Raw genomic sequence first — 12,223 nt, forward strand, 5'->3', positions numbered from 1 at the left:
GGGCCCGCGGTGACGTCGGGAGGGCAGCGACGCGCGGAGGCGGTGGCGGAGCCTCCTCCTGCTGCTGCTGCGCCCCATCCCCCCGCGGCCGGCCAGTTCCAGCCCGCACCCCGCGTCGGTGCCCGCGCCGCCTCCCCGGGCCCCGCCATGGGCCTCACCGTGTCCGCGCTCTTTTCGCGGATCTTCGGGAAGAAGCAGATGCGGATTCTCATGGGTGAGGCAGATCGAGCGCGCGGCCCGGACCGGGGCGCCGGCCCCGGCGCAGCCCTTCCGCCCCCGCGTCCCTCCAGCCCCGCTCACCTGGGTCTCTGGCCCCGAGTCACCCACCTCCCAACGCCCCGGGGCCTCTGCTCTCGGGCGGGTCCCGGTCTGCAGCGCCGACCCCGGGGCCTGACACCCGGAGCTGTGGGCCTGGGTGGGGTGAAGCTCCCTCCGCCCCTGCCCGGCTGATAAGAAGGGAGGATTCCGCCCTTGGAGACGACTTTTAAAAGGAGCGCGGCCTACCCCCCGTGCCCCTTGCCTCCCAGCCCTCTCCCGCGCCGCGCCCTCTTTGGAGTTGGCTCACGCCACCCGACTGCCCTCCAGGCCCCGAAGGTAGATAACGACGCGCACCTGGAGGCGCTCCCGCTCTCCGCCCCCGTCACCATCAGCTGTTGTGGCCTCTCATTTTCCCTTGTCTCTAGGGGGCTCCCTCGCTCCCATCTCCATCCCTGTGCCCCTCTCCGTTGCAGTTGGCTTGGATGCGGCTGGCAAGACCACAATCCTGTACAAACTGAAGTTGGGGGAGATTGTCACCACCATCCCAACCATAGGTGAGCCCGGGGACGAAGCAGGGAGCGGGAGCGCCGAGGCGGGCCCTCTCGGGGTCTGCTCCCAGTTATGCCACTTTTCTGGAGCTGACCCTGACACCAGATACAGCTATTTGAGAAGTGGGTCAGGGTATCTCTACGTGGATACCGGAGGCGGGGTGGATGTGACCTAGCCCCGCCCTGTTGACCGGCAGCTCTAGGGTTCTGTTCCCTTGGGCCTTGATCATTGCCTTCTGGTTTTGTGTCCCTGCTGAGATCTAAGTAGTTTCAGTGAGTTCCTTCCTTTCAGGAGTTTTTCTCATATTTTTTTTTCCCAATTATCTGCAGGCTTCAATGTAGAAACAGTGGAATATAAGAACATCTGTTTCACAGTCTGGGACGTGGGAGGCCAGGACAAGATTCGGCCTCTGTGGCGGCACTACTTCCAGAACACTCAGGTGGAGTGTTGGGAGGGGACTCTAACCCCACGGGAAAAGGTGTTAGGGCTGGGAGAACAGAATTGTTGGCCTGGGCTGGGCCCCCAGGCCAAGGAAAAAACCCTTCCCCGCTTCTACCCCCTCTGTTTGGCTACCCTCTACTCACTCTTCAGAACTCACCTTAGTCTTCCCCAGCTTGAACTTCTCTTTAGAAGCAGGATTCTGGGGCCAGGCTGCCTGATTTAGCCCTCATCACATGTCTGTATTTCCTTGCACTTCTTTAGATAAACTACTACTTCTTTGCAGTGGAGTCTCTAGTTTGTGCTGGGACTTCTGTAGAGCTTCTATGGAGTTCTGTAAACTTCTGTAGTGTTTACTAGATGAGAAGGATTGACACAATTACAGATGGCAAGAAAAGAGAAAGGGCCACACTACAGTATGTCCCAGGCAGGAGTGATTGCTTCTCCTTTCTTTCTTCTTGCCCAGGGCCTCATCTTTGTGGTGGACAGTAATGACCGGGAGCGGGTCCAAGAATCTGCTGATGAACTCCAGAAGATGGTGAGTACCCAGAGCCCTGGGAACTGAACCCTCAGGTTGGGGACAGAGTGATCTCTCTAGTGCTATAGAAGTCAGGGAGCCCCCAACAAGCATTGAAGACCAGAAATACAAGTTTTTCTTTATGGACAGACACATTGTGTCTCTCACCCTGTTTTGGATGGGACTGACTTTTCTGTGCATTCTCGTGTCTTTTTTTTTTTTTTTTTTTTTTGAGATGGAGTTTTGCTCTTGTTGCCCAGGCTGGAGTGCAAAGGCACAATCTCGGCTCACCGCAACCTCCGCCTCCCGGGTTCAAGCGATTCTCCTGCCTCAGCCTCCCGAGTAGCTTGGGATTACGGGCGCCTTCTGCCATGCCCAGCTAATTTTTGTATTTTTAGTAGAGATGGGGTTTCACCATGTTGGCCGGGTTGGTCTCGAACTCCCAACCTCAGGTGATCCACCTGCCCCAGCCTCCCAAAGTGCTGGGATTACAGGCGTGAGCCACCGCGCCCGGCCGCATTCTCATGTCTTTACATCTGAGTCTGAGAAGTTGCAGGGGAGATGGGACTTATATGTGGTAAAGAGAAACATTTTACATTCTTACCTTTTCCATTTGGAAATGTTGTCATTTTGCCTAGGCAAGTACTCAAATTAGGAGAAGGTCTTTCTTTTCTGGACTTACGGCTCAGGTCACCTCAAGTTCATTTACAACTATGTCTTGTCTTCAGTGGCAGACTACACAATATTTTTTTTTCCAATCAAGAGCCTAGGAGGTAGAGAGGGAATTCCCCAACACAGTAAAGAAGACGCAGCCTGGGTCCCACCTTCTCTTCTCCCCTCTCAGCTGCAGGAGGACGAGCTGCGGGATGCAGTGCTGCTGGTATTTGCCAACAAGCAAGACATGCCCAACGCCATGCCCGTGAGCGAGCTGACTGACAAGCTGGGGCTACAGCACTTGCGCAGCCGCACGGTAAGGGTCCTGCCCACCTGCTGCTGAATCCTTCCTCTTTAGGGAAGCCACAGGCTGGGACAGGGATACAAAGGCCCTTTTGTTCTGGTTGCTGACCTCTTTCTTTCCTTTTCTCCACAGTGGTATGTCCAGGCCACCTGTGCCACCCAAGGCACAGGTCTCTATGATGGTCTGGACTGGCTGTCCCACGAGCTGTCAAAGCGCTAACCAGCCAGGGGCAGGCCCCTGATGCCCGGAAGCTCCTGCGTGCATCCCCGGGATGACCAGACTCCCGGACTCCTCAGGCAGTGCCCTTTCCTCCCACTCTTCCTCCCCCACAGCCACAGGCCTCTGCTCCTGCTCCTGCCTGCATGTTCTCTCTGTTGTTGGAGCCTGGAGCCTTGCTCTCTGGGCACAGAGGGGTCCACTCTCTTGCCTGCTGGGACCTATGGAAGGGGCTTCCTGGCCAAGGCCCCCTCTTCCAGAGGAGGAGCAGGGATCTGGGTTTCCTTTTTTTTCTGTTTTGGGTGTACTCTAGGGGCCAGGTTGGGGGGGAAGGTGAGGGTTCCGGGTGGTGCTATAATGTGGCACTGGATCTTGAGTAATAAATTTGCTGTGGTTTGTACACGGTGTTGTCTATAGCCTGCAACGGGGAGGCTGGGTTACTGGGTACCAAGAGACAACATGGGAGAGGATCAAAGCAGCTAAGGCTGCAGGGCAACCCCACCCACACATACCTTCAGCTCAGCTTCTCCCTCCTTATTGAGCTGGAAATACTGTAGGGTTTCCAGTGGTGGAAGTCTCATTCCTTCCCAGCTCCAAGGACCCTTTGCTGAAGATTACAGGATCTCCCTTCATAGTTCCATGAACCACGTAACTCTTCCCATCGTTCTCGTAGCTACTTAGAGCAGTTCTTAATGTTTGCCTTGCACATTAAAATTAGAGGGGGAGAGAATGTGCGTTAATAATGCGAATCCTGAGGTACATTTCAGAAAATGTGATTCGTCAGGACTAGTCTGATGCACAACAATATGCATCTTTAAAATTACCCAGAGGAAGCCAGGCGCGGTGGCTCACGCCTGTAATCCCAGCACTGGGAGGCTGAGGCGGGTGGATCATGAGGTCAGAAGATTGAGACCACAGTGAAACTCCGTCTCTATTAAAAAAAAAATACAAAAAATTAGCCGGGCGTGGTGGTGGCTGCCTGTAGTCCCAGCTACTCGGGAGGCTGAGGCAGAATGGCGTGAACCCAGAGGCAGAGCTTGCAGTGAGTTGAGATCACACCACTGCACTCCAGGGTGACAGAGCAAGACTCCATCTCAAAAAAATAAAAAATAAAATTACCCAGAGGATTCTGCCACTAATAGTCTATTATCCTTATTTTATAAAACATTGGTGGGGTCTGGGGCTTGTAGTTCCTTGCTGCTCGCCACAGAGATTCTTGCTACTTGGGAAGACCCCACCTATGGGAAATATGAAAGCAGGTGTAAGGAACCAGGGGTGGCTGGGCACTGTGGCTCATGCCTGTAATTCTAGCACTTTGGGAGGCTGAGGCGGGAGGATCGCTTGAGCTTGGGAGATCAAAGCTGCGGTCAACTGAGATGCACTCCAACCTAACTAGCAGAGCAAGACCCTGTCTCAAAAAAAGGAACCAATAGAGTGGCCTATTCCCCAAGTGTGATTGACTGCCCATTTTTCCTTGGATCCTAGCCAGGCTTAGGCAGAACTCATCATCACTTCTTTTGCCTTTCTTTTCTTTCATGTCACTTTTTCCTTCATGTCACTTTTTCCAGGTTCTGAGCTGGGTTTTCTCCTCAAGCTTTGTAGGAAGTGAGTCCAAGAGACTATAACTCAGAGATTCTTTGAAGGGGAAAGATATCCTTGCAGGAGCTCTGACTGTCTGCCCAGCCGGCTGTCCTACCCACCAGCAGAGCAGCTGGGGTTGAGGAGGGCTGCTTGCTGCTCTCTCCACCTATGCGCTTCTCCTTACCCAGGTCCTGAGCCAGCCTTCATGATGAATATGAGTTATTTGATGTCAGCTGATTAGGGTTTTCTCATACTCCCTGCAAAGCAACATCTGGAACATTTTGACCTCATCCTCTTAAGGGCCATAAAAGTTGATAGATTTTTCTTGGATATCTTGAACTTAACAACATACCTGAGCTGCAAGGGAGCCAGGCAGAACCCACTTCCTTGGGAGGAAAGAGGCTGATTTCTATCCTGTTATTAGAATGAGAAACAGAGGTAAAGAAAGGGGAAAACTTGCCTAAATTCACAGGTTGAAGTTCCGGATCCTGGTCTCAGCTCAGCCTACCTCAGTGCCCAGAGGGGAATAGGAAGGCAAACACCAGAGGCTCTGGACCCGCCTCCTCTAGGCCATGGATTAATGCTGCTGGGCAAGGGCCCTTTCCCCACTACGGTGGGATAAGAGGCTGCCCTCACAGTCACAATGCTCCCGGGTCACAGAGGTGCTGGGCCCCAGGCCAGCCTCTGCCTGGGAAGTTCTCTCTGGGAACATCTGGTGGGTACTACAGGCCCTATGGCCTGTGGAACCTCACTACAGGGGGGAGGGCTAGGCCAGACGGAGTCATCACCTGTGGTGTCGGCCCCATGGATGAGATGGAGTGGATACACAGACATCCCAAGGCTGAGGACCTAAGGGTTGGGCTCATCAGCTGGGCAGGAACCTACCTCACCTTTGAAGCATGCAAGAATACAGTTACTGCAACTGCGAAGAGTTTGGGCAGGAGACAGGTGACAAAGCAAACCTATACTGGAACCAATTTTCTGACTGGCCAAGCTGTGTGTGTGTGTGTGTGTGTGTGTATGCACTTACCTGTATATGAAAGTGGGATGTACTCTCAACCTAATCACTTTCCTAGGTTCTGCCATCTCCAGCCCTGAGACTTTTCTACTCCAGGCTTTTGTTTACAGACCCCATTGCCCCATCTCCCACCTCTCAACTTATTCCACAAGAAGAAGCTTCAGCCTTGCCCTCGCTGCCTTGTCCTGCTCTAACTGTCCCCTATTCCCCATCCCAGCACACGGTGGTTGTGTCATAAAGAAGAGAAGTGGAGAGCCCAGGTGGGAAAGCAGACATGTGGGCATCCAGGGGAAGTTGGACCAGTGGAGTTATTGCAAATCCTATGTTTCTGTTCTGGTTGTGGTTTGAGAAAGGGGAACTCCAGAAGCCCTAGCAGTGTTGGTCTTCATTCTAGAGAGGAATGTAGGCACCTCTGGGATGGGTGCCAGAGTGAGGCAGGGGAGAAGTTCTTCCTTTTATAACAAGGTTGATCACAGCTGAACCAGGCAGTTGCATCTGAACTGTTCGTGCTCCCATCTTCATCCCTGGAGCCAGGGCCTGCCTATAAGAGCTTTTGCTTCTGTCTTGCTATGCTGGAAGACAACCTTTGGGGATGGAGTTATTGGCTAAGGGTGCTCTCTGCGGACAACAGTGAGGAAGAAAAGTAAGACTTATACCAAAGCATTTCTTTAAAAATTAGGTATTGAAGAGCGGGATTAAGAAAGGAGGGAGGTTTACCTTCTGTTAGCTGAAGGAGGTGGACATCTAGAACTTATCTTTGGATCTTGCCATCTGGCTGCAGCGGTAGAAGGGCCCAGAGATCTTTTGATGAGGGGAGAGTGGGGAAGTGGAAGAGCTGACAGCAAGGAGACACCAGGGCTGATGTGGAAGGGGAGGTGGTTGGTGCTGATGAAGGTGCCAGGATGATGCCAGCCATGACAGTTGCAGGGCTTCTTGGTCTGGTAACTTAGTGACACTGATTTCCCTCCTCTCCCTCCTGATGCCTCCAGACCTGGGAGATCCTGGTGAGCAATGAGCATGAGACACAGGCCGTGGTACGACTAAAGAGTGTGCAGGGCCTCTACCTGCTGTGTGAGTGTGATGGCACCATGTGTTATGGCCGCCCAAGGACCAGCCACCATGGGTGCTTTCTGTTGCGTTTCCACCGGAACAGCAAGTGGACCCTCCAGTGCCTAATTTCAGGTCGTTATCTGGAGTCCAATGGCAAGGACGTGTTTTGCACTTCCCGGGTCCTCTCAGCTTACCACATGTGGACCCCCCGACCAGCCCTCCATGTCCACGTGATCCTCTACAGCCCCATCCACCGCTGCTATGCCCGGGCTGACCCCACTATGGGCCGCATCTGGGTGGATGCAGCAGTTCCCTGCCGGGAGGAGTGTGGCTTCCTGTTGCATTTTCGAGATGGATGCTACCACCTGGAGACCTCTACACACCACTTTTTGTCCCATGTAGACCGGCTGTTCTCCCAACCCTCATCACAGACAGCTTTTCACATGCAAGTGCGGCCTGGAGGGCTTGTGGCACTGTGTGATGGAGAAGGAGGCATGTTATATCCACAGGGCACACATCTGCTCTTGGGCCTGGGCTGCAACCCCGTGAGGGGTGAGGAGTGGTTCATCCTACAGCACTGCCCAACCTGGGTGAGCCTCAGGTCAAAGACTCGGCGGTTCATCTCAGTCATCTACGGTAAGTGCTGGGCCCAACACAGCGATGGAGAGAGGAAGGGCTGGCTGTTGAAAAGAGGAAAATGTGTTTGGGATCAGCACAGATTTTTGAGTCTGCTAATAAGGAAGATACTGGGGTTCCAAGGGGATCTTTTGTGCCGTCGAGAAGGACAGAAAAGCATGGGTATGGAATTTAGGGGAAAGTTGCCTGGGTCTTCTGCAGACCTACCATGGTCCAACAGAAAGTGATGAAGGTTGAGAAGGGAAAGAGGAGGGACAGAAGCCCTAGTCATAAAACATGAAGAAGGGGCCGAGACTGAGAGTGAGGCTTTTACTGACATGCGCTTCCTCTGCAGATGATGAGGTGCGTGCTGCTTCTGAGCGCTTAACCCCAATGTCCTTGTTCCAGTTTGAATGCGACAGTGAGAGCCCCACTGTGCAGCTTCGTTCAGCCAATGGCTACTACCTAGCCCAGGTGAGACCTTGGCTTCCTGAGCAAGAGAAACCTTAAGCTCTGAGCTCTCCCTGCCTAGACTTCCTTCTCCTTTTTCAAGGCAAATGGTGAGAGGATGATGTGGGCTGTGGAGGCACGTGTCAATAAACATTCATTATCACCCAATGGGGCCTCCTTTTAAAAAAAAAAAAAACAAAAATCAACTGTATTAAGGTATAATTTGAATGTATATAAATTATATAATACACATACGTATAAATTATGTATATTGTATACAAATATGTATATTATGTATGTTTTATAAATAAAATACACCTATTAAGTGTAAAATTCAGTAAGTTTTGACAAATGTATCCATCCATGCAACCATGCCATAAGCATATCACAAGTGAGAGAATATTTCCAACACCACAGAATTTCCTCTTGCTTCTTTGCAGTTTCCCTCCACCCTTACCCTCCCTCTCCCAGCTACCACTGATCTGTGTTCTGTGTCTGTGAATTAGATTTGCCTACCTACTTTAGCATTTCTGATAAATGGAAACATACGGTATGTATGGTACATATGTTTCTTCTGCTTGGCACGATGTTTTTAAGATTCGTTCATAATGTTCGTGTATCAGTAGTTCATTCCTTTTTATTGCCGAGTGGTATTCTATAATGCTGCTCATAAACATGATTAACATGATTTGTTTATTCACTTGTTGATGAACACTTTGGTTGTTTCTAGTCTGGGCTATTATGAATAAAGTTGCTATAAGCATTCATGTACAAGTCTTTTTGTGAACATACATTTTCATTTATCTTGGGTAAATATGTAGGAGTGGAATTACTAGGTTGTATAATAGATATGTGCTTAACTTTATAAGAAAATGTCAGTTTTCTAAAGTGACTATACTATTTAACATTCTTGTCAATAATGTGTGAGGGTTCTAAGAATTCCATATCCTCACCAGCAGTAAAGTTGGCTTTTGGATTATCTATCTTTTCTATTTTAGCCACTCTAGTGGGTGTGTAATTTACGGATTTAATTCACATTTACCTTATAATTAGTAAGGTTTAGAATTTTTTTTTTTTTTTTTTTTGAGACAAAGTCTCACTCTGTCACCTGGACTGGAGTACAGTGGCTCAGTCTCAGCTCACCACAACCTCCGCCTCCCAGGTTCAAGAGATTCTTCTACCTCAACCTCCCAAGTAGCTGGGACTATAGGCATGCACAACCATGCCCGGCTAATTTTTTGTATTTTTAGTAGAGATGGGGTTTCACTACGTTGGCCAGGCTGGTCTCAAACTCCTGACCTCATGATCTGCCCACCTCAGCTTCCCAAAGTGCTGGGATAACAGGCATAAGCCACCGTGCCCATTTTCATGTGCTCATTGGCCATTTGTACATCTTCTCTGCGACGTATCCGTTCAAAAACACAGCACAAGAACTTCGTGAAGCATACAGAAGTATCAATAGCCAAGTTGATCAAGTGGAAGAAAGGATGTCAGAGATTGAAGAGCAACTTAATGAAATAAAGCATGAAGACAAGATTAGAGAAAAAGAATGAAAAGGAGAGAACAAAGCCTTCAAGAAATAATGGGACTACGTGAAAAGACCAAACCTACACATTTGATTGGTGTACCTGAAAGTGATGGGGAGAATGGAACCAAGTTGGAAAACCATCTTCAGGATATTATCCAGGAGAACTTCCCCAACCTAGCAAGACAGGCCAACATTCAAATTCAGGAAATACAGAGAACACCACAAAGATACTCCTTGAGAAAAGCAACCCCAAGACACATAATCGTCAGATTCACCACGGTTGAAATGAAGGAAAAAATGTTAAGGGCAGCCAGGCAGCCAGAGAGAAAGGTTGGGTTAACTGCAAAGGGAAGCCCATCGAACTGACAGCAGATATCTCTGCAGAAACCCTGCAAGCCAGAGAGAGTAGGGGCCAGTATACAACATTCTTAAAGGAAAGAATTTTCAACCTAGAATTTTATATCCAGCCAAGCTAAGCTTCATAAGTGAAGGATAAATAAAATCCTTTGTAGACAAGCAAATGGTGAGAGATTTTGTCAACACCAGGCCTGCCTTACTAGAGCTCCTGAAGGAAGCACTAAACATGGGAAGAAACAACTAGTATCAGCCACTGCAAAAACATACCAGATTGTAAAGATCATCGACACTATGAGGAAACTGCATCAACTGACGGGCCGAATAACCAGCTAGAATCATAATAATAGGATCAAATTCACACATAACAATATTAACCTTAAATGTAAGCGGGCTAAATGCCCCAATTAGAAGAAACAGTCTGGCACATGGGATAAAGAGTCAACACCCATTGGTGTGGTACATTCAGGAGACCTATCTCATGTGCCAACACACACATAGGCTCAAAATAAAGGGATGGAGGAATATTTACCAAGCAAATGGAAAGAAAAAAAAAAAAGGCAGAGGTTGCAATCCTAGTCTCTGATAAAACAGACTTTAAACCAACAAAGATTGAAAGAGACAAAGAAGGGCGTTACATAATGGTAAAGGGATCAATGCGACAAGAAGAGCTGACTATCCTAAATATATGTGTGCCCAATATAGGAGCACCCAGATTCATAAAGCAAGTTCTTAGAGACCTAAAAAGAGACTTGGACTCCCACATAATAATAGTGGGAGAGTTTAACACCCCACCATATTAGACACATCAACACGACAAAAAATTAACAAGGATATTCAGGACTTCAACCCAGCTCTGGACCTAGCAGACCTAATAGACATCTACAGAACTCTCTGCCCCAAATCAACAGAATATGCATTCTTCTCAGTACCACATCACACTTATTCTACATTTGACCGCATAATTGGAAGTAAAACACTCCTCAGCAAATGCAAAAGAACAGAAATCATAACAGTCTCTCAGACCATGGTGCAATCAAATCAGAACTCAGGATTAAGAAACTCACAACCACACTACTACATGGAAACTGAACAACCTGCTCCTGAATGACTACTGGGTAAATAATTAAGGCAGAAATAAAAGAGTTATTTGAAGCCAGTGAGAACAAAGACACAACATACCAGAATCTCTGGGATGCAGGTAAAGCAGTGTTTAGAGGGAAATTTATACCACTAAATGCCCACAAGAGAAAGTGGGAAAGATCTAAAATTGACACCCTAACATCACAATTTAAAGAACTAGAGAACCAAGAGCAAACAAATTCAAAAGCTAGCAGAAGACAAGAAATAACTTAGAGCAGAACTGAAGGAGATAGAGACACAAAAAAACCCTTCAAAAAAATCAAAAAGAATCCAGGAGCTGTTTTGTGTGTGTGTGTGTGTGTGTGTGTGTGTGTGTGTGTGTGTGTGTGTTTTGTTTTGTTTTGTTTTTTTGAGACAGACTCTCACTCTGTCGCCTAGGCTGGAGTACAGTGGCGCGATCTCGGCCCACTGCAAGCTCCGCCTCCTGGGTTCACGCCATTCTCCCGCCTTAGCCTCCCGAGTAGCTGGGACTACAGGCACCTGCCACCACGCCTGGCTAATTTTGTTTTTGTATTTTTAGTAGAGACAGCGTTTCACCATGTTAGCCAGGATGGTCTCCATCTCATGACCTTGTCATCTGCCTGCCTTGGCCTCCCAAAGTGCTGGGATTACAGGTGTGAGCCACCACGCCCAGCCAGGAGCTAGTTTTTTGAAAAGATTAACAAAATAGATAGACTGCTAGCCAGATTGATGAAGAAGAAAAGAGAGAAGAATAAATAGACACAATAAAAGAAATGATAAAGGGGATATCACCACCAGCCCCACAGAAATGCAAACTACCATCACAGAGAATACTATAAACACCTCTACACAAATAAACTACAAAACCTAGAAGAAATGGATACATTCCTGGACACATACACCCTCCTAAAACTAAACCAGGAAGAAGTTGAATCCCTGAATAGACTAATAACAAGTTCTGAAATTGAGGCAATAATTAATAGCCTACCAACCAAAAAAAGCCCAGGACCAGACAGATTCACAACCGAATTCTACCAGAGGAGTGCAAAGAGGAGCTGGTACCATTCCTGTTGAAACTATTCCAAAGAATAGAAAAAGAGGGACTCCCTCCTAACCCATTTTATGAGGCCAGCATCATCCTGATACCAAGACCTGGCAGAGACACAATAAAAAAAGAAAATTTCAGGCCAATATCCCTGATGAACATTGATGTGAAAATCCTCCATAAAATACTAGACCACTGAATCCAGCAGCACATCAAAAAGTTTATCCACCATGATCAAGTCAGTTTCATCCCGGGGATGAAAGACTGGTTCAACATACACAAATCAGTAAACGTAATCCATCACATAAACAGAACCAAAGACAAAAACCACATTGATTATCTCAACAGATGCAGAAAAGGCCTTTGACAAAATTCAACAGCCCTTCATGCTAAAAACTCAATAAATTCGGTATTGATGGAACGTATCTCAAAATAATAAGAGCTATTTATGACAAACCCACAGTCAATATCATACTGAATGGGCAAAAACTGGAAGCATTCCCTTTGAAAACTGGCACAAGACAGGGATGCCCTCTCTCACT

At 48.3% G+C, this 12,223-nt stretch overlaps 2 protein-coding genes across 4 annotated transcripts in view; both read left to right on the forward strand.

Moving 5' to 3' along the window:
* Nucleotides 1–6: 6 nt before the first annotated feature.
* On the forward strand, nucleotides 7–3,336 carry ARF5 (ARF GTPase 5). Its single transcript, XM_017873827.1, has 6 exons — nucleotides 7–214; nucleotides 732–812; nucleotides 1,137–1,246; nucleotides 1,712–1,783; nucleotides 2,607–2,732; nucleotides 2,853–3,336. Exons 1-6 carry the CDS (start codon nucleotides 148–150, stop codon nucleotides 2,937–2,939), a joined length of 543 nt encoding a protein of 180 aa, XP_017729316.1. The 5' UTR covers nucleotides 7–147; the 3' UTR covers nucleotides 2,940–3,336.
* Nucleotides 3,337–5,120: 1,784 nt separating this feature from the next.
* The window catches only part of FSCN3 (fascin actin-bundling protein 3), a 30,655-nt gene continuing 23,552 nt past the window's right edge, over nucleotides 5,121–12,223 (forward strand). Inside the window, exons 1-3 of one of the 3 annotated variants that reach the window (XM_017873825.1) lie at nucleotides 5,121–5,465; nucleotides 6,525–7,221; nucleotides 7,556–7,674. In XM_017873825.1, the coding sequence (XP_017729314.1) occupies nucleotides 5,322–5,465; nucleotides 6,525–7,221; nucleotides 7,556–7,674 (960 nt within the window). In that variant the 5' untranslated portion in view covers nucleotides 5,121–5,321. Of the gene's footprint in view, nucleotides 5,466–6,008; nucleotides 6,179–6,524; nucleotides 7,222–7,555; nucleotides 7,675–12,223 lie in introns of those variants that run through there. The other 2 variants (XM_017873824.1, XM_017873826.1) reach the window with 2 other exon arrangements.

Source organism: Rhinopithecus bieti, unplaced genomic scaffold (genome assembly GCF_001698545.2).
Source record: "Rhinopithecus bieti isolate Rb0 unplaced genomic scaffold, ASM169854v2 scaffold_7683, whole genome shotgun sequence".
Lineage (NCBI taxonomy): Eukaryota > Metazoa > Chordata > Mammalia > Primates > Cercopithecidae > Rhinopithecus > Rhinopithecus bieti.